Source organism: Anastrepha ludens, chromosome 5 (genome assembly GCF_028408465.1).
Source record: "Anastrepha ludens isolate Willacy chromosome 5, idAnaLude1.1, whole genome shotgun sequence".
Lineage (NCBI taxonomy): Eukaryota > Metazoa > Arthropoda > Insecta > Diptera > Tephritidae > Anastrepha > Anastrepha ludens.
This window is the reverse complement of record NC_071501.1, coordinates 73,740,330-73,762,942: the sequence shown is the minus strand read 5'-3', so window position 1 is coordinate 73,762,942 and position 22,613 is coordinate 73,740,330. Positions and strand designations below refer to the sequence as shown.

At 34.8% G+C, this 22,613-nt stretch overlaps 1 protein-coding gene across 2 annotated transcripts in view; it reads right to left on the bottom strand.

The window, feature by feature from the left end:
- The window catches only part of LOC128863513 (protein bunched, class 1/class 3/D/E isoforms-like), a 168,144-nt gene that overhangs the window by 109,993 nt on the left and 35,538 nt on the right, over positions 1-22,613 (bottom strand). Inside the window, exon 1 of one of the 2 annotated variants that reach the window (XM_054102717.1) lies at positions 8,855-11,085. The exons of the other annotated variant lie outside the window; for it this stretch is intronic. Coding sequence (XP_053958692.1) covers positions 8,855-8,973 — 119 coding nt within the window. The 5' untranslated portion in view covers positions 8,974-11,085. Of the gene's footprint in view, positions 1-8,854; positions 11,086-22,613 lie in introns of those variants that run through there. 2 annotated transcript variants of the gene reach the window in all.

Genomic DNA, 22,613 nt, shown 5'->3' with positions numbered 1-22,613 from the left:
GTGTAAAAACGCATTTTACTATATGTTGTCTTCCATAGAAAGTTCTGACCTATGTATTTAAATGTTTATGTACATACCCAGCAAACCCTTTTGTCTGATACCAACGTGAGATGCATTTGATATGAAACAGCTTTACCAAATCTCCAACGTGTATTTACAACATCATCTCAACAAGCCGATTGTAGTGTAGCCGCCCGTACGACCTAAGCTGGAGTATGTCGTCTTTATTTAGAAGCCTTATCATCAATGCCACATCAATTGACTTGAACGCAATCAAAAGCAATTTCTTCGTTTTGCACTCAGATCTTTAAACCTCACTTATCTGATTCCTTCATACAATAGAAGGTATGCGTTACCAAATTTAAAATCGTTACAAAGTGGAAGAAGTATAATTTCACTCTACTTTGTTTTTGTATTATGAATGGTTGACTCGCCATTATGACAGTTGACTCGCCTTTACTCTTATTAGAGCGCATTCATTTTCATTTCTTCAGAGTAATGATTTATTCTTTTTAGATCGGGTCAAAACGGTTTATGCCCCGGAAGCACCTTTACTTAAAACATTGAATGAGTTTAACCAGATTTCAAGTTCTTTAGCTTTGGTTTATCGATATTTAAAAATAGTTTCAAATTATCACTCAATGAATATTTCAAATATTTGCGGAATATGTGTAGTACCTATAAATGTTGATTGAATTTAAATGATTCAGGTGTTTTTCGGCTAACCACGCCCTCTGCTCTATTGCGGATTCCAGTTCAAGACCATTTTGTAATGCAGTGTGGTGGCTTCCTCATAAATTATGTGAAATAGAGATAACATATAGGCCGCCAGCCTATTCTTATAGGTGTTTTAGATTCAAGAAGTTATTCAGTAGCATACTACACTTCTCAGTTTAAACTGATTTGCTGAGAAAAAAAAATAATAAAGAGACAAATTTACAAAATTTACTTGAAGAAATAAATCTAGAATTATGCTAGCTGACTGCCTAAAAGGATAAGCGCTCATTTTCACATGACTCTAATTCGTACATTAATCAATTGATAAAATCTTTTTGGAATATCAAAATAAAATTCATTTTTTAAGTTTACATGCTGCAAAGTAGCCCCAGTGTGGAGATTTTTTATTTCACCAATTCCCCTCTCGAGACCTGACGAGTGTTTACAATATATTTTCTTACGAACTACGGCAGGCGAGCAGAGCAATATTCTGCGAAACGCATCTAAAAAACAAAAAAAAATCGCCGCCTGTTCGCTACACTATAATCACCTCATTATTCACTTAAACAATGTCTGAAGAAATTCTTCCGATTAATCATTTCTGCTTCAATTGTTAAGCGGTAATTTAAGCTACCAACGTCGAACTGAACGCTTCCGGTGCGGAAAGCATTAATCAGCGAATACCAGAAAGACAAAGTAGACAAAAAAAAAAATAAACAGTGCGCAAGAAAATAAACAAAGACTTTGTTGATCTGCAACAGCCGCAGAAATATTGCAACATTGCGACATAATATGAAAAATCAAGCAGTAATAATTTTTAAGCTGACTTCATTACGCAATGGGGCAGAGAAAAACAAAAAAAAAATGTTAAAAAAAAATAAAACTTGAAAAAAAAATTTATAAAAATAAAATTCAAAACACATAAATGAAAACTTACAAAACACAAAAATAAAAAAAAATAAAAAATAAAAACTTAAAAAAAAATTGTTTAAAAGTCGAATATAAAGAATTTCGCAATGGCAAGCAATAAAGTGGCGGTTACGTGAAATGATGAAAAGCCACTGCAGTAGAGCTAACAGCGTCGGTTTGACGCTTAGGTGGCATTCGAGTACACACAACAACTGCAAACTCAGCAAAAAAAAAAAAAAATAATAATAAAGAATGGTGGAACTTCACTGTTATAGCGATATGTGGAATAACTAAGAATTTGCAGGACTTTAAGCGCGGAATGCCAAGAAGTGGGGATTAAGCGAAATGTAAGCCGAATTAATTTTATTGCAAATGCAGCTAGGAGAAAAAACGAATATTAACCGAGGAAGGCGTTATACTCTTCCAAAAAATACATTATTGGCACACATGCACATGCAAATATTTATAAATGCACAAAAACATATCCATATATATGCTTCCAAGTATGTAAGGCAACATTAAATGCATACATACATACATTTTTGCTTTGCATTGCAACTGTTGCTATGCATTCACGTTTTTGCAATTATCTTCTTTACGTGGGTGAGAATAATTTTTCACATCACTTGGTTTCCGAAAAAAAGCAGACAAAGCTGCAAGACAAGAAGGCCAGAACTGAAAGTAAGTGTGGAGCAGCTCATTTTAATGCTTACACGATTGTAAACAAGGAAATATACAATACACTCACACATACATGCATATGTATATATATTTGTATATGGATGTAAGTGTGTGTGAGTAAGTATTTCAAGAATGTAGGCAACAACAGCCTTTAAAAGAGGAGTTACACTTGCAGCTCACTTTTATAATTAAAATATTTATGCGCATTTCTCTTACAACAACAACGTCAACATTCTACTTAGCAGCAGCTTCCATAAATTTTACATTCAATTAAAAAGGTGAAACAAAGAAGAAAGTATCGCCTCGTAAAACATCAGCTTTAACTACAAATTGAATGCACCTACATACCTGTGCATGTGTGTATGTATTTATGGATGGATGGATGTGCACGAGTGTACAAACAATCTCAGAGAAAATAAATACAAGGCTGTTAAATATGTATGTATGCATGCCTGCAGTATATTGCAAGCTTTTACTGCATAGCGACTATCGGCTGGCACTGTTGCTGTTGCTGTCGGTTGTCGGTTATCGCTTGTCGGCTGCCTAGTTTGCGCGCACAACTGCAGCAATAAAACACAGTAAAAGTTTGTTCAACTACACAACATAAACTTGTTTTGTTTAAGGCACTGCTGTTCATGACCTGGTTTTCCTCCACAAACTGCAACTGTTTTACTAACCAAATAGATACTTGCAACAGACACAAGTATTTAGCGGCCAAATAAAAAATAAAAAACAGAAAAAACACAAATAGCAGCGCAACTGAACTGGTGATATTTAATTTGGAATTAGAACTGATTCCAGACGAACATATGCACATACATACATACTTACGTATTATACTCGTATACAAGTACAAGAATCAAAACCTGAGCAATCAGGTGAATTGTAGAACTCTTTGGGTCGACTTTTAGAGATATAATAGACAAGAAGAGCATAGAATTCTCATGTCACCCAATTATTTTGGGTGTTTGGCTGAATTCCTTCTCCTATTTGTGGTGTGCGTCTTCATGTTTTTCCACAAATGGAGGGACCTACAGTTTTACCCCGGCTACGTACGGCACTTGATTTTTTATGAGAAGTTTTTTCATGGCTTTTTTTGCCATTGTCCGTTATTAGAAAACACTTTTTGTATCAATTGGAGTTTTATCCTTGGGTTTTCGAACCAGTGCCCTTCTCAATGTTAGTCACGCGCCAATGGCTAAAGCGGCGACCTAAACAAGTACTTCAAAAAAATAAAACGATTGGCGCGCGCGCTTTGTTAAACTCGGCCAAAATCGCGCCAATGAAGAAGAAGAGAAATAATAAATCATGTAAAAATCCTTAAAAATATCATTAATATTATTAAATTTCAACTTTATAATACCTTAAGTCTTCGAACTTTATTCTTAGCAATTTACCCAAAGTTTCCTGAATGAGACCTGCATAAGTAGATGTACATATTCATATACATAAATACATTGCAACTGGGGATGACAATCCCGACATTTTTTTAATTTGGAAAATTCAATTCAAATCCACAGACTGCGAGTTGAGCTTACTTTTTTTACATCAGACGAGTTTAGGAAAATTTTCTTTACGAATATACCCATTTTTGAGGAAAGCTTCATTTGCAATTTTGGTTGAGCTTTAAGCTGTAAGAGCTTATAGCAGAGTTTATATTATTTGGAAGAATTGAGTTTTTAGAGTGAAAACAAATAGCACCTAAAATGATCGATCCTCTAATAGTGGCGATATCAATAAATTTGTTTGATAGTTTTGACTATTTATTTTTTTTCATTTTGTAATGAAAATATTATTCATACTACAACAAAAACCATGTAACTCTAAATTTCACACTTTGTACAAAATTTAAAAAATTCAACAAATTTTCATCAACATTTTTCAAATTTTGCAGTCAGAAGTTTCAAAAAATTTCCTTGTATGCAGTTTTTTAATTCATTAAATTTTGGTGTAGTGATGTGCCAGTTTAAAATGTCTCAGAACTCAAGTTGATTTTTAATAATTTTTTTCTTGTACGGTATGCTAAAAATTTTTGTATAAGGCTCTAGCGGTCTTATCCATCATAAAAAGAGATCGAGCATTCGTCACATCGAAGGCAATGAAAGAAAAAACCAACGCGATTTTGACTCACTTTGAACTTGCAGTTAACTAAATCCACACTAAAATTCAATGTGCTATGAAACTGCATACCCAGAATTTTTGCAAAAATTCTAATTAGAATGTTTGAAATTGTTTACAAAACATCGAAATAAAATTTTTGAAATTTTCATGAGTTTGTTGAAGTTTTTAAATTTTTATACGAAGTTTGCAACTTTAAACTATATGGTTTTCGTTGTAGTATTATTTAATACAAAAAAAAATTCATAAAAAAATAAATTAAATGAATAACTAAGTTAAAAAAAATAAATAAATGAATAAAAATAAAAAAAATATCAAATAATAAAGAAAAATTAAAAATAAAAAAAAAATAAAAAAAATAAAAAAAAAACAAAAAAAAATTTTAAAAATTTAAGAAAAAACTGTAAATAAATCAAAAAAAAAAAAAAATAATTTATCAAAATTTTGCAACATTTCGCCCCGCTATTCCTCTCATCAAAAACCTCTTCATTTCTGGATGGTCCCGGGATTTCGGTACTACATAATAGGATTCCTAAAATCACGGGAATAGTAATATCTGGAAACTGACATCTTTACTAACACAAAACCCACTGAAGTTCTCTTTGACGAATCAAACTGCGTTCTTAGAGTAAACCCGTCTTCGCAGAAAAATAATGCAGTCGGTAGAAAAAGTTTTTCAAATTAAATATTAATCAGAGAAGGAACTAAAGGCTCGTTCGTGGGTTTATTGTGATCTTATAGTAAGCCAACAAATAAATTGGGTTTAAAATCTTCAAGTGGAAGCCGTACTAAAATAATTGGAGTCATTGGGTTTGCTTTAAGTTGCTTGGTAGGCGTTAGAAATTAAACCCTGCGTTCAACGCCGAATAATAGTAATTTGTGCATTGTTAAGAAACTGGCAGCTTCTTCTCATATATAAATATATAAAATAATATAATGAATGTAGGAACACTTAGAGCTTTTGTGATGATGCTTTTCGAAAAGACCAGCTTAAGCACCTAACAGTACACACAGCCTCAAAAAAGCAAAATTTAACATGAAAAGTTTTTAATATAATAAATAATAAAATATATGTAAAAGACATTGCAAAAGTATGTACTTCAATGCGCTATACTTATTTTAATGATCGCTTTTGTCAATTTATGATTTTTTTCAGCTTGCCGCATTTCCTTTGTAGCTTTCTTTATTTCTATCTCATTGCCATCTGCTGAGGCTTTTGTGAATTAAACAAAGCGTTGTTTTTTTGCTCACCTTGTTGACACAAAGAATTACAACAACAGCAACAACAACGATAAAGACACTTCGGTTGAGTGAGTGAGTAACTGAAGGGAAAACGCTAAGGAATGTTGAGTGGTGAAAATATTTATTTTACTTGAAGTGAAGTGGCAACAAGCAAACGAAACAAAGTAAATAGCTACTTTGTTCTCATGCGCCAAGTGAAATATATATATGTATATGTATATTTTTTTGCTCAGTTATTAGTACTTTCAATTTAAAGCACTTCCCATATCGTTGAAGTGCTGATAAAGTACAAATATTATATATACGATTCGGCGATTTAGAAGAGTTAATTTTTTAACGGAAAATATTTGGAGTTTTAGTTTTCAAAAAAATTTCAATTTCCAATTTCTGTTGCAAGAAGCCTAAAAGCAAATAAAACAAAAGCTCACTTTAGTGTTGTTTACACTTTCAATCGCATAATATCGCCTCATCGACATTTGATCTTTGCGTTACATTGCAGCGCCACAAAAACACTTTTCATTTTATGCGTTTTGTATTTTGTTTTATTGATTTCGCAGTCCGCAAAATGATCGAGAAAGTGTCAGTCAACAAGTTGATTTGTTGGCTGTTGTGTGGCCCACTTTGCTTGCATGACGGTCGCTTATCACATTACAAGGGAATGGAATCTATATTTAGAACTTGGTAATTGCGCCAATTGGTGGCAAATATTTAGTACGTAAGTACATGTGTGTGTGTATTGCATAAAGCAAGCAACAGGCGCATATCTCAATAGCTCCTTTCCAGCGAATTTATACAAATTACATAAATAGATAAAGTATCTAATTGTGCAAATAAAATGCGAGCTTATGAGACGACTGTAAGCAGACTGCTAAGCAAAGTTGGCTATGCGATTAGAGATGAGTTTCTCAAGTCGGTGTAAAAGTAGAAATGAAAAACAAAAGAAGTCGCAACTGTAGCACTCTCATACGATTTCGGTAGAAATATTTACATATATATGAATCATAATTTCACTAAGCACCCTATTCACGCGCCTGGCTTAAAAAGAGGGGTGCCTATGGCACTTCGAGCTAAAAAATAAATTTTCTTATATACCAGAGCAAAATTTGCAAGCGTTCTTCCCCCGCAATACACTCAGTTACTAGAACAGGCGCGATCTAGACATAATTAGGCAAAAAATGCAGCAATATTTTTAAGTCGTGCACACCTCGCGCGAGTAACCAGCCTCGGGCTACAAGAACTTTTCGTGAATAGAGAAAATTGAAGATATGAACGTCAACTTTGTCTGCTTACTCATGGACCGTTTACTTACCTTAGTACCCATAATGAGATATATATATAAGTGAATAGCCATCTGGGTATTATGAAACTATAATCAACTTGATCAAGTCGTTCTGTGTGCGAGTTGAAGTGAGCATTTATGTGTACTGTAGATGTCAAGGGGAATAACTTTGATATTTAGATATCCGCCCCTAGCATCTATTAGCGGTTTACAAGTCACTTCTAGACACTCTTGCAACTAATCACTGTTTTTTCAAATCAAGTGTAGGTATTCAAAAATAAATAAAAAAACTCGAGCATTCGTTGTGTGGAAGAAAATGCGTACAAAACCACAAAAATATCAAAAATCAACACGAATTTTGACTCCTTAAGTAGTATTTTATGGTACCAAAATTGAATGGTCAAGAAAACTGCGTACCCGGAATTCTGACTAAAACGTTAAAACGTTTTTTAAGTCTCGAATATTTTATTTTTTTATGTTGCAGAAAATGCGCAACCTCGTATGAAAAAAAATTCTCAAAAATTCATGCAATTTTCGAGAAACTTTAAACTCTCTTTGTTATACCAAAGAACTGAAGAAGTCGCAAGTTTTCTAAAAATTGTGACTAAATAGTTAGAAGTTTTGATGAAAATTTGTTAAAATTCTTTTCACTTTTTTACAAAATTTGAAATTTTAAGTCATATGTTGTTTGTTTTGTTACTTCTTATAAAAAAGTAAAAAAATAAAAATTAACAGAAAATAAATAAATATTGAAAACTTTGCAATATGCCGCTCTACTATTTTTGTAACAGAACAACAACAAAATTGCATACTCGGAATATTTCTAAAAATGCTGCCTAAAAAATTAGAAGTTCTGATTAAAATTGGTTGAAATTTTGAAGTGTTTTATATGGCAGAAAATACTCGGCATCGCATGCAAAACAAAAACTTATCAAAAATCATGGTTACTACAATAATTTTTTTCATTCGCTAATTTAATGGTTTATAAAACTGCAGGCCCAGAAGTTTTCTGAAAATAAAAACCCCAATTAAAAATTTGGAAATTTCGATAATGTTTTGAAATTTGCTAAATTTTCATGAATTTCGTACAAAGTTTCGAAGTGTGATTGATTAGGGTTTTGTTATACAATGAATTATCATTTTACAAAAAAATATCGAGAAAAATGTAGCAGGAAAAATGGGAATAGGAATGTAGATAAATATTTTTCCTAACTTAATCATTTTTTATGCAATTCCTAAGGTGTTAGAACTTTTAAGAAAAAAAAATATTTTTGTAAATTTCAAGCTTAAGTGCCAAAAGGAAGAAATCTATATATAAAAAATAATAAACAAATAATTGGAGCCTACATCCTTTTTGGATGTTTGGCCGAGCTACTCCTTCTATTTGTGGTGTGCAAAGCAAAACACAAACAAAAAAATCGATTTATATAAACATAAATAAATATAAAGCATAGAGCAACGCTATATGAAAGCTTCTTAAGGCTCTCCCCTTTTATTAAAATTTCTTTTTTTTTTTAATAATATTCAGCTTGCTTTGGCACAAATATTAAACCTTCAGGAATAATTATCCCAAGATTTAAAAAGTCTTCACCTGAATAATAAGATTTCAAAACAAGTAACATGTTTTTGATTTCACCCTTGTCTTTAACTCCTTTGAAAAAAAGCGAGTGTAGTAAAGATTTAATCTAGTAGTAAAGATTTAAACTGGCTAGCTTTACATGGATGTGCATGGAATGGGAAGCAATTTAGATTAACCCTGAATGACACTACCACGAATCGACAACGCAAATTTTTATGTTTAAGTTAACCGGAAATTTTTTTTTCTATTTTTTAGTGCTCGATTTTTTGAATTTCAACGATTCCTCCTCACTCGCCTCTCATAATCACATTCATAATTTCACTACTTACTCTGGCAAGAAATAGTCAATATATTTCATCACCACTTCACGCACGGGATCCTGTTTCCCCGAAATACTTGGATACATTTCGAACGCCATTTTTTTGCTGGTTGTTGACTCGGATTTCATCGCTTTTAATGGAGCGTAAAAAATTATTTAATTGTTTTTCTCTTTTGTTTTTTATACTTTATTTTTTGCTTGTTCACTTCAATTTCTATGCGACTCTTGTTTTTACGTTTCCTGCATGCGCAAAAAACTCAGCATAAATTTGTGTGTATGTATAACTCTTGGTCGTAGCTAACGTCTGGTGGGGTTATACAAGGAGTATGTGTATTGAGGGAGGTCGTGTTGCAGACAAGGAAATGTGCCGAACTGTATGACACTGCTGTTTGTTCAAGTGACGGAAGGGGACATTTGTCTTTTGCCTTGTTAATGTTACTTTGGGGTGGCGCAATTTGTGGGGTAGGTGGATGGTAGCCGCAGACGAAGCTAACAGTTGGTGGCTTCAGTAGGAGATGTTGGTGTTGCTTTTCGGAATGTAGATTTCGTGTGTGTGAAAAAGCGCCAAAGTTAACGGTGCTCAAGATGCGCCCACGCTCCGCACCACTTTACCTTGTGCGAGCGCCAAAGTTCTCACCTCTTCTTCTTCGTTAATGGGTGGTATTTGGTATTTGTCTGTTGGCTGTGTTGGCTTTCGGATACACACTTGATTTTTTCGTGCTTTTTGCCTTATTTACTTCCGGATTTTTTGAGTTTTTTGTTTTTGGTATTGTTTTAAAGCGGGCGTTATTTGCGTATAAAAATGTTTGGTAAGTGCGCTCGACTTCGATGTTAGGCTTTATATTTGAAGAGTTTCTTTCATTTGTTTAGAATTGCAAGGGATGCAAAAATGTGCTGCAGCCTTTTTATTTCTATTAAATAGTTGATATGTGAGACTGTGAAGCTTTCCTCAAGTTTATTTGAGCAAAATTTGTAACTCTAACTATTTACATAAATTCTGATTCTTTCGTTTGTTTGTAGAATTGCTATTTTATTTATAACAAATTTATTTGCAAAGATTTCACAATTAATTCGTAACTTTTTCTCTTTTTTCTCAAATTTGCCACGCAACGTTCTCGCTTTTTCCACGCATACTTCTCACTGTGTCTGCTCGTTGGTGAGCTTATTTTTACGTTTTCTGATAAAATAACTTAGCACTTTACACTTTTTTATGCAGTTCTACTTTTTCTTGATTTTTATGAAATTTTTAATGCAACATAAATATTTTTTCTTAGATAATATTTGTCAGTAAAAAAATTGAGCTATATAAACTCCGCTGGTTGGTTGGGTGCTGCCTTTCTGTTGCTATTGCTAGTGCTTCCTCTTCTTTTTCGTCTGTATCGCACAAAACGCGTTTCAGTTTTCTTATTTTCAATTCCCTCTCTTGATATGCTCGCTCTTGCCTCTTAATGCACACCGTAAATTTGCACTTTGACGTTTTTCTAGTATGTATTGGTTATGAAAATGTAACTGTGTGCTGTATATGTGCTTTTCAGTGAATTTAGTTGTACTCAAAATATGTTGAGCGCTTACGATTCAGCTACACCAAGCAGCGCTGAATACAGTGCCAGCGATGAGAGCGCGCGCATGCCCAATAATTTAAGTTGATCAAGAACGTTTATTTGCGTTTGCATGTGTGTGCTGAGAGCGTTTAACTACCACTCGACTAGTGGCAAATTAAGCAGCTACTAAAATGAACGGTTAAAGCGTTGATTTCGAAATATACATGTGGATGTAGATATTAATTTTTTGTAGAAGCTGTGATACATATTTTTTAACACTGTTGCTATTGACAAAATTATTAGCCAAAATATTATACACTTTCACATATAAATCTTTTTTTTTTTTTTGATATTAGTGTTTCAAGCAAATTCACTTTTTAATATGTTAAATGCGCGCTTGTTCCACGTTAAACGTAGTCTTAATTTGTATTTCTTTTTTTTCAAAATATATGCCAAATTTTAATTTCAGCACATCAAACTTATACTTTTTGCAACAAAACACAAACCTTAAATACTTAGAAAACTTGGATTTTTTTCCCTTCTTTTGTTCAGCGAAACCTCACAAATGTTCACAAAACAACAACAACAAAAAACACTAGAAGCCACAAAGTAAAACCTTTTATGCATACAACCAACCAACCGACTCTGTGTTTGAAGCCCAAGAGCACTTCACCATAACTGAATTTTTTCGCTGCTTATGCATGACATTTGGTGTGCTGTTAAAAAAATTTTAAAACTCACTTCCCAATCGTCTCATACACCAGCAATGCACAACATAGCTACAACAATAAAAAACACATCGCATGTAAGAAGCAACAGCTAGTAATAGGAGAGCTGAGGGGGATACATTATGTACTGCATATGTATGAACATACACATATAGACATATTGACCAGCTACCATGAAGACATAGTTGTTGTGGGTATATACTGTTGCAACCACAACTAAAGCACTGCGATTTCAACTCCAACTCGGGTGAAAAAATTAACTTATAGAAACAATGAAAGTAAAAAAAAAAATAATAAAAAATATTAAAAAATTATTTAAAAAAAAATATATATACTTGTACGAATAATTACAATTTGCTTTACTATCGGGCCATTCCCACAATCCTCCATACACAAAGGCATAAGTACATTACACCCAGCTGAAAGCAGATTAGGTACGATTTATGAAGCCTAAACAGCATTAAAATATTCATATTCGAGATTTGATGTTCCCAACACCTTTGCTTTGCAAGAATTACAAGTGGTTGTACTTTATTCATCACCTATTCCTGTCATCGGGAGTACTAGTTCAGCTTAACTTACCTTTTTAGAATGACGTTTATATGGATGTAACGGACTATGATTGCTTAAACAAAAATTCAATATATGTATACTACGTTTGTATGTGCATACATAGGTAGGTATGCATGTACGAAAAAACTGCAACTATGCTTAATAACATTTTATATCTAACAAACGCTATTTACCATAGCTGAAATGAGTTGAAATTTAGCTGCGATAATTTTTACTACGACCACTCGCCATATTGGCTTAGTATTCTTGTTTTTAAAAAACTTGTCACTTGCTGTGGCTTACTGGAAGCTTGATTGTCATTACTTGCGACATCAATGACGATTTCATATGTATGTAAATAGTCCACTTACAGTTGGTTGAGCAGTGAAGAGAGCGAAGGAATGAAGCTCACTCAAGTCAAGGCAAGTGGGGAACTATGTAGGTAAAAAGGGGGAAAATATAATCGGGCCAATAGCCTTTGTTGCTAGTTAGCTTAATTCTGCGATATAATTATTTATTATTTGTAATTATATTTCATGCGAATAAATAAATAAAATCCTTCGCTTATGAGAGTCAACTGTTAAAAACACTCTCTATATTCATTGGCGTCCGGAAAAGAAAGTGTGTTAATCAGGAAAAGGAAGAAGAAGCCTTGCCTCTTATTTGGATTATAGAAAATTTTTCTTTGTGCAGCAATCGTTCGATTCGAAAACAAAGTAATAGCAACACTATCTTCAGACAATAATAGCCAAAGTTTCTGGCAGAGAACTCTGCAATCCTTGTCTATGAGGCAGTGAAGATTGTTGTTGAAATTCTGGGGATTTTGTGTAACTCTTCGAAGTTGAATAAACAAATATGCACCTATTTATTCCACAGCTCAACAAGTGTTCGTTATATCAGTGCCGATAGATTTCAGTAAGATACATGTGCATGTGTATTTATTTAATCATTTAATCTAAGCTGGTATATACCACTTTGATCAAAAAGTTCCCGGAAAAACCGGCAGGTGACGCTCTAAGTTAATTGATTTGAGTTCTATTTTTTGTTAGGATCCCATATCTGTGGTTAAAATGCGCCCGCCAAATTAGTGGCAGGCCCTTGACATCGAAAACTGATGAAAACTCCAATAAAGTGAAAGAAAAGTTGTTCAATAACCGCAAATTAACCAACAGAGAGCTAATAGAGGACTTAAGCATTGCTTATGGTTCTATTCAGGTTCTAATGATTTGGGGCCGTACCATGTTGCTGCTCAGCTTGTCCCAAAGCACCTGAATTTCATGCAAAAAAAGGGACTGCGTTGATATCGCCATAGATATGATTTGCATCGGATCCAAGACTGAATTCGACCCACCTTTCATCAAACGCATCATTATTGAAGGCGAAAGTGGGTTTATGAGTACGACACGCAATCAGGAGAGTGAGCGGAGAGCCCCGAATGGACAAAGACAAAAAAAAAACTGGATCTAACGCTGGCATAAGTGCGTTGCAGTAGATGGCGAGTACTTTGAAGCCAATAATAACACTTTTGAGGATTTTGAATTGTTTTGAATTTTCTAAATATATTCCGGGAACTTTTAGCTCAAGGTGGTATTAGTTCACCGGATATCAGATTTTTTACTATAAAAGCGCTTCAGAAATATTTGATCGTTAAAAGACCATCAGGTTTACAATACATACACATGCGTATGTATGTGCACTTGCGTGGGGTAGAGTTTACAGCTACAAATACTTGGATTAGCCACTTTGAAACATAAATGCAAATACATCGCTACTTTAAGTTTAAATCTTTTAGAAGTAAATTACATTTATATGAATATATGTACATAAATGTATTATATTTCCAATTCTTACATACACACATATGTACATTTGCCCCGTTTTATTACTTTATGCTGCCTAAAAATTTCAAAGAGATATGAGCAACTGATTAGAAGAAAACGTGTATTTATTTTCACTTAAAGTCGATAGAAAATTGAAATCTTTAAAAGGGATATTTTGATATTTTGGAATAAGAAGTGCATATGTATATAAATATGTACACATCCATACATACATACGTATATGCATATTTTCGTAGAAATAACGTTGTTTAAAAGGTGTTACAACTGGTCGACATTGGCATTTTTTGAAATTAATCAAAGGCATATTTAGAATAAATAAACAAGTTCACAAATTTAAATTCATGCGCGGAATACATTTTGATTATTATGATAATCTGAACATAGCAATCAAAGTCGCATACATGTATCCATAGACTCTCAGAAGGAGAATCGTCATATTAGCCCAACATTTACTAGATTCATAGCAAAAAGCTAACAAATATGAAAGCATTAAATTTTCAACGTACAGAGAGATGAAAAGTTTAACAATTAACGATTTTCAGTCAGTTCTGCGGAAGAGCTGACTTGAAAATGGGATTATTGATTGTAAATGTTAAAATGTAAACAAGCGCATAAAATATAAAATCAAGGCAAGGCGAAACGCATTCGCTATGCTTATGTACTTGAAGAAAGGGAAATCATCGCCGTTTAACTGTAAACAACGAATAAACATGCGAGACGGTTCGAGTCAACAACACACGTTCCAATGGGTTGACATAGCAGCCAAAGGTAATTTTCGTCTTTCACGGGAGGTAAAGTTAAATGAAATTTCACTCAAAACAATATGGCCGATATGAAAACTATGTCAGCAATTCAGCGTCCATTCAATGTGCTGAAGAGCGCGCACGCACAAACACATACAAACTTCCATAAAAGTGAGGCTGTAAACACAATATGCTAAAGAAACCCTAGAAATCACTTTTGAGCAGCATGTGTGCTGGCAAGTGACGGAAATATGTACACATAAGGTTAAGAAATGCGAAATCTGCTGTAACATAGATGAGAGTGACTGCAATGCAATATTGTGCAAGATGATGCCCATACTGCTGGTTGGTGGTCAAGTGAGCGCTGTTAAGTGAGAGCGAGAGTATGCGTTATGTTGGAAACGGAGTAAGGGAATTATTAAAATTGTTGTTGTTACGGATTGTTGGTTGTGCTATCGTAAAAGTGTCGGCGACAATGCCTTGTCGTTAATGGCGGTACACTTTTAGCAGCATACTTATGGATGTATGTGTGGTAGATGGAGTTGAACAGGTGAGCACCATATATCCTGCAGATAGCAGATACCTAAACTTCAATTGTAAACTGCTATGCGTTGCTATCCAGGAATGATCGAAAACGAACTGGCTTTGTAACAGCTGACTTTTCTCTGACTGACAATTCCACTACGCTAGGCAAGGTGGGGAAATAGTTTGGCAGTTGTTGAACTCGATTACTAACAGAACAAAAGCATTATTGGTAATTAAATAAGCAAAATATTAAATGAAAGTAAACAGTGTTTGAAGAAGCACTCAAACACATTTTAGGAAATGAATAAAAAAAAATATAAAAAAAACTAAAAAACACCCCAATTAAAAAAAAAAAATAAAATAAAATTCAAATGCTGAAAAGAGTGGATGGAAGAAAATACTTACAATTTTTAGTTGTTACAATTCAACAAGATATATGCTATAATTTCTATGCTTCGTCTCTGTTAGCAGGCGTAGGCACTGCTGATGAATTAATTGCCTGATACACTGCAAAACGCGTAATAAATCTATCTTGCAAATATACATATCAGATGTTTACAGTTTTATTTTGATAAGTTTTGCGGCAACTAGCACCTTTCTCGGCTAAGTCAATCATCATCAAATGGAATAGATTACTTCAGAAGGAGTTCTTACACGTACTTTCTTACACTTACTGACGGAAATACGAACAAATCCATAGTCTTAGTGGCCCTTTCAAATAATGCTATTTCTAATTCGATTTATTTGGTACTTCTAGAAAGCGTGAAATTTGTAGTTGCTGCAAGTCTAAGTCCGACATAAAATTCTCGACTTAGGCAAATTGGTTTGCAATACTAACCGAAAAACTTTTTGCTGCTGCTCAACATGAAATGGCAAATATTATCAGGCAAACTAGTAAAAACCTGTGTTTTTTTTAATAAATGTATGGATAATAAAAAAGAAATTTATATTAAATAATTATTGCAAAGAGTTGTAAGTTTTTTTTTCCTAGTCCTGCTTTATGTCAGGCAAGTAAATTTTTGCAAATTGCATTCACGTTATGAAAAGTCCACGGAGCTGAAAAATTATGTATCACCGTTCAAAAGATACAATGGAAACGTGTGAATAATTTGAACAAATCAGGCTCAGTTCAAAAGAGTTAGATAACTGGAATAAGAACTTTTTGCTATGGAAGCCAATCCAGTAGCCGAGTAAGCGAATTAGTGAGTGAACAGACTAAAATTTTGTGTCCAAATTCTGAGCGAGCAACAAATATAAACGGCACGGAATTAAGGAAGTGCAGGGCGTTTAATCGAAGGAGACGTTTCAAACGCTAAAATCGAAGTTCTGTTTGTTCTAAATTAAAATATAGTTTTTAGTATTAAAGAAAATGTATTCTTAACCTCGAAGAGAGCTTAAAACCCATACGCGTTCGTATATCTGTACAGACAACGTCAAAAGAAAGTGTGCACCCCAAACTGATAAGTTTTAACTACTTATTTATTTTGCAATTTCAATTATTATTTTATAAAAATATAGTTTATACAACAATAATAACCATATAAAGTTTCGAAATTCGTAAAAGTTCGTAAAATTTTCAAACTTTTTACTCAGAATTTGATTTTTTTTAATTTTTGAGTCTCTGCATACACCATTTAAAGAAATATAACAATCGTCAAAAAACGTGTGTAACATTTTTATTATTTCAATTTTAATACGCTCTTCAAATGTAAGCTAAAATATGCTACGAGGGTTGCCTTTTATATTTAGCATCTTTGCAAAACTAGTGTGATGAGCTGTAAGTTGATATTTTTTATCGAAAAGTTTGATATTTTTAGCATAAACTTACATGTAAAGCATTCACTTGCCAGCATTATTTGTTCTTTTTCCAGTAAGTTCAAAAATTCATCTCGCCCAAAAGATTGAATTGATTCGTAACAATTTTCATGCGATGATTTATCACGATTTTCGACATGGATTATCGAGACAGCAGTGCTTTGATCAACTTACTTCGATTTTTGGTGTTGAAGCACCAAACTTAGCTACTGCAAAACCCTACGTTGGTACACGGTGGAAGCCGGACGATGCATTTCGTGAAGGCCGAAAAGGTCCCAAACGGCTGTTGTGCCAGAGAGAATCGATGCTGTACGTCTACTAATAACGCAAGATCGTAATGTGACGTATCGCAAGACAGAGGCATTCTCGTGTATTATTGTGCCAAGCATACATTCAATATTGCTTGAACATTTAGTTCTCAAGAAGATTCCTCATACCGCATTATTTGACAATTGCCCAAAAAAGGACTCGTGCCGGTTGCTGTAAAGAAATGTTGGCCAATTTCAGCCGCGGTGGTTCGAACCACGAAAATTGGATCTATATGCATTTGAACCGGAAGCCAATGAGCCATCGACTGTATGAGTATTCCAAGAAGAGCTTAATCCAACAAAAGTTGCGCGTGGCAGAAGCGCCTCAATGCAAATGGCAAAGTCTTTTTTCGGAAAATCTAGTCATGTCGCAACTGCGCCACTTAAAACAGTCAATTCTGAGGGATAAACAGCCATTTGTTTGCCATAAGCTTTCGGAGAATTAAGGAAATCCAACTGCCGAAGACGAATCATCTTTCACCAAACCAATACGAGCTCGTACATACCGGCTTACAAAAGAGTTTTTGAGCACTCAAAAGATCGAATTAAAGGGTCATTAATTCCTTCATCAAGACAATGCGAGCTGTCACATAGCGGCTCACAAAAGAGTTTTTGAGCACTCAAAATATTGAATTAATGGATCATCCGTCTTACAGCCCCGATTTGGCACCTAATGATTCCATCATCAAGATAATGCGAGCTCTCAAGTATCGGGTCACACAAGAGAGCACTTAAAATATAAAATTAATAAACTAATTATTTCTTTTTGATTCCGAACATCAAGAATAAAATTCGAGGTCAACAAGAAGAAGCTGTTGAAGCCTTTAAACAGCTAGTTTTGGCGATTTTCTGAGTGGCAAAAGTGCTTTGAAAATTAGTTCAAGTAAATGTAGAATTGTTTTGATTTTCAAAGAGAATATTTTGAAAAAAGAAACTATAAAATCCATTTTCATTATTGGACGCAAAATATAAAAGGCAGCCCTGGTAAATAGTAAAAAATATTATGTAAAAAAATTTGCGATTTGAAGAATTACAAGGCAGCTTTGCGCGGCCTGTTTGCTGAATGGCTAAGCAAAATTTGTTTCAATAAATTTAATTGAATTGTAGGCAAACAATAAAATTGAAGCAAATTGTTGTGCATTGTCATCCACATTAATGTTATTTTTAGCACACACATACACATGCACATGCTCACATAAAATACTTGCATGCACGCGCAATACACACACACACGTTTGCGATTATTTTTAGTAATTTTTCGCAGTTGTTGATACAACTTTTTATTAGCGAATTAAAGTGAAATTGAGACATTGGTTTGATGTTGTCTTGTTGTATTTGCATATGAGCAACATTAAACTTTACGCGTGCTTTATTAATTTAATGATTTAGCGGTGAAGTTGAGTATAAATATAACCAATAGGAGGTTTTTTCTACTGTTTAATCAATCAATAATTTCTTAAAAGTGCAACGAGCAAAGAAAACATTAAAAATTATTAAAAATGCTGTACCATAAACTCACAGCGATTATACGCGGACAGGGCTTCGAAGGAAGCCCGAGGACGTGAAATTGAAAAAAAAAAATCAAAACTAGCATAGTAATCTTGACGTCAAGGAACAATTTTAATTAACTTTTATTAACAGATTCGCAAAGCTCAATACTGCACGCCAAAAATTTACTATTTTCTATGCTTTGTGTAAGAAGAAGCTTAATTCTGTTGCAAGACGGAATAAGCTTGTTTGATACTTGTTCGGGTTCCAGCACACAGCGGTGTTCAACGAAATGAAATTGCTAATGGATTGGCTCACTGAGGCTCCCCCACAGGGATGTGAGCCAATAACCAGAATCAGTTCCACAGGAATTTCGAATTGGATCAGCGATTATTTATGCAATGTACGTAAAGTGCGATGGTTCATTCTAGAACGCTGCAGAACTGCAAAGAGTTTTGTGACAAGCCAGAATAGAAAACTCTCGAACTTTCTTCTTTACAAGACTCACCTCATGGAGTCAGCATAGGATCACCATTGGAATCATTCAGGGCCCGATTTGCTTGTCTTGCTTAGAGGAGCCGGATAGTTCTGAACATTTTCTCTGTGAGTGTCCTGCCTTTGCTGCAGCAAGACTACGAATTTTGGGTTCCGATGTCATGAGAATAAGTAAAATTGGTTCTCTCAAACTGGAGGAGATTTTCAGATTTGCCAAAGAATATGGAGAATTCTCAAAGGGCTAGCTATCTCTGTCTCTATCTCTATTCTATCTCTGGCACTTCCCTCCTCTCCTCCTGGCCTATCATACCCCTTTACCTTCCATAGCTTCGAATACAATGGGCTTTTTAGCCGCGGGTTTCAGGAGTTACCAATCTCTCGGTGCTTCTTGGCTCGCCTTTGTCAAAGTTCATTTCATGCTTTGTGGTTAAGTCAGTTTGTTTCGTAAAAGATCAAGAAGTTTGTGCTCACATAATTAAGTCATCTTATTTGAAAACCGTAATTTGGTGATTTGCACTTATATTTTTAGCTTTAATTAATTATCTTTAGCGATTTTATGGCACATGCAGTAATATTTTTTAATTATTAATCCATGGAAAAGAGCAGGAGGAAAGGCAGATCATACGGGATTAACTCCAAAATCTGCAAATAACAGAACTTTCGAGTACTAGCGCGAAGTATGAGCAAGCCGTTGTATTCGGATGATGACGGAAAATTGGTCAGGTTGAATAAGGCAGACAATTTTTCTATCTCGACTGAAATCAGAGCACAAATCGAAGCAAATTATGGTGGCCCAAATATGGCCCAACCTGTTCGAAGGCAACTTCAGGAAATTTTTTTTTATGATTAGTTAATAGTTTGATGCAAATCAAATGTACGAAAAAGAAATGCAAAATGGTTGTTGTCTGGTAACATTTGAATAAAATTTCTAAGCTTTGAAAATCAATGAAAAGATTTGGAACCCTATTTCCATTAATTTTGCGACCCCAACTGCTGAGGCGTGAGCTAGGCGGTGCGTTGTCGTGATGGAAAAGGAAAATCACTCGACTTCCTGGATTAAAACGAATGCCAAACATATGAAAAAACCGACCTGGCTGAAACTTGGTGTGTGTTCTTCCAAGAGATGCTACTAAGTAAACATAACCTCGATACGCGTCAGTAGTGTCATCTCTCGGGCTTTGCACGGACTTTTCAATGGATCCTCGCATAAATTCAAAGCAATACTACTGGAATTATGCATACGGAAATTTTGAAACAACATAACACTGAATTAGAAATAAGAATATCCCCGGTTTCTTTGACTCTCCAGCAAAATAGCGATTTCAAACATAGTTTTCGTTTTAAAGTCTTAAACACAAAAACTTTCTTTCAGTGAGGATGTGAGTTTTCCAAGTGAGTTTTGAGTCCATATGAATGCCTGAATACTTACGTTTCCTTTGATTGCCATTGAGCTATACTGAAAGGCAGTGCTTACGTCGGACTGTAAATGTTACTTAAACCGATTTAGTCTCATTCGCTTTAATTCTTCAATGTTATAGATTGGGAGACATGTTTGCAGTTTTAGAGACGCTTTGTTCGCGACTTTTCTACAACCAGGGCAGCTGTATCAGCAGCAACTGGTCCGATTAGGGCACCTGATGAGGCAGGCAGAGCAAGCGTGAATAATAGGAATAATATGGGAAGGATGGAGCCTTGAGGCACCTTAGCATTTATTGTGTGGATATTGGTTACTTCATCGGTTCATTGGTTGATGTTTGGGAATCAACAAACTTTGGTCACTTAAGAGAGATAATCTTTTAAGAAATAAGATTTCCATCCGTATTGAGATAATCGGGAGTAAACTTATCGGGCGGCACCTGGTATAGTTAGGTTAGATTAGCTTGAAATGGTTACCCATAGTGAGAGACATTATTCTAAAAGACATAAGAAGGCTGGGAAGAAAGTAGGGAAGAGGAGGGAGGATGTGTATTTGTTGAAGACAACCGAACGATGACTGATTTACGGTGATGTTAACCGCTTCGTACTACTGATGAAATACATCAGGTTTTTAATATCAATGCCTGCTATATCAACAGGCTTGGCAAGGAGATGAGAAGATGAGAGCCAATATGCTTAAATCTTAAAAAAAAGTACTGAGATGATTCCATCTCATCCGCCATGCAACTAACGCAAAAAGGACTCGAAGTAGTGCCGAGCCTCACAGCATGAATACCATACGGCCAATGTCCTGTAAGAGCATCCACGAAAGTCGAGAGCTAAGATTTTGTTACCTCAAGAGATCTCTCGAGCGGCTACAATCCACTCATGGCCAGAAAGGTTTCGCGACCCTACAAGTTTGTGTACTTGCTTAGCGCGCGCTAAGTTACCGCCAAGCCCACTTCTACAGGACCAAACCGCAGGTAGTTAATGGGATTCCAATCCTCTCGTTTCGCGTGGTAACTATCTCACAGGTCCCCTGTGTAGCCAACTTATCTGCCCCGCAGTTTCTTACGATGCCACTATGACCAGGTACCCAAATTAGATTTATTTTGAAGAATTCGGATGCAATCGAAAGTGAAGTCAGGCATTCCCAACCAAATTCGAGAGCCCTATCGTCAAGGCAAGGGCTCTGATTGCCGTTTGACTTTCGGAGTAGATATTAACCTTCACGATTGAGATCAAGCTTGTAGCCTGAGTCTCTCAGTCTGATTGAGGCATGTGTAGCCGCAGCTTTGCCTGCAATGTCTAGAGACACCACAGGTAATCTGATATGGACATTCTGCATACATACCTATACAAATTTCTCGGTATTTCGCAAAACGACTGGTTAAAATTTAACGGCCCTCTTTAAATGTTTAACTATTTTTATATTAAATTATTGTTTAAAAACATCAGCAATCCTGATTGATAGTATTGTCGCATATATTTTTAAACACATGTACATATGCACATATCCAACCTCAATTAAGTGGTATAAAAAAATCACAAAGTTTTAAATTTCGCGTAAGAAATAATTTGTGCACTTTTCGATAGGAAATACTGTGAAACGTTGTAGAAAAGTGATTTGAATTTACGAAATTTATTTTTCAAGCGTTAAAATAATAATTGCTTTTATTTGAAAAATGAAAAGTTGAAAAAATAAATTTCACTTGGTTCAAAGAGGTTACCTGTATTGTCAGCCATTTGACTTTTGTTTTTAGTCCACCTATTGGCAGTAACATATGTTAGTGCATAAAAGAAAAAAAAAACAAACAGCTATAAAAATAATTCATTGCAATTATATGCGCACGTTTACACAATCGCCGAGCGCGGCTTGATGCAAAGCGTCGTACTGAGTGTTTGAAATTTACAATTAATGGCAATTCCAATAGCAAGCAGCAGCACCTGATATCTGCAATAAAAATAATTGCAACAGCAACAGAAAATAATGTTGTAGATAAGTAATCGCGACAACCATTTGTTGAGAGATAAACGCGCTGACGGAATTAACAAGCCTGCTGCTGCTCACACTACTCAGTTGCCATATTGTTGCCGCTAACAAACTGGCAACAGCTGCTAATGGTAAGAAATAAAAAATATGCACATTCATTTGCCAGCCACTTACATATTTTGTGGTAATAGGAAACAAATCGGCGAACAATGCTTGTGAACAAAGACAATACCAGTGCCAGTGCGGCGTCGTAAGACAATCGAAATTGCGGCGGTACTCCCTCCTGGAAATAGCTGTCAAAGCGCAGCCAGCGCGGGGGAAATG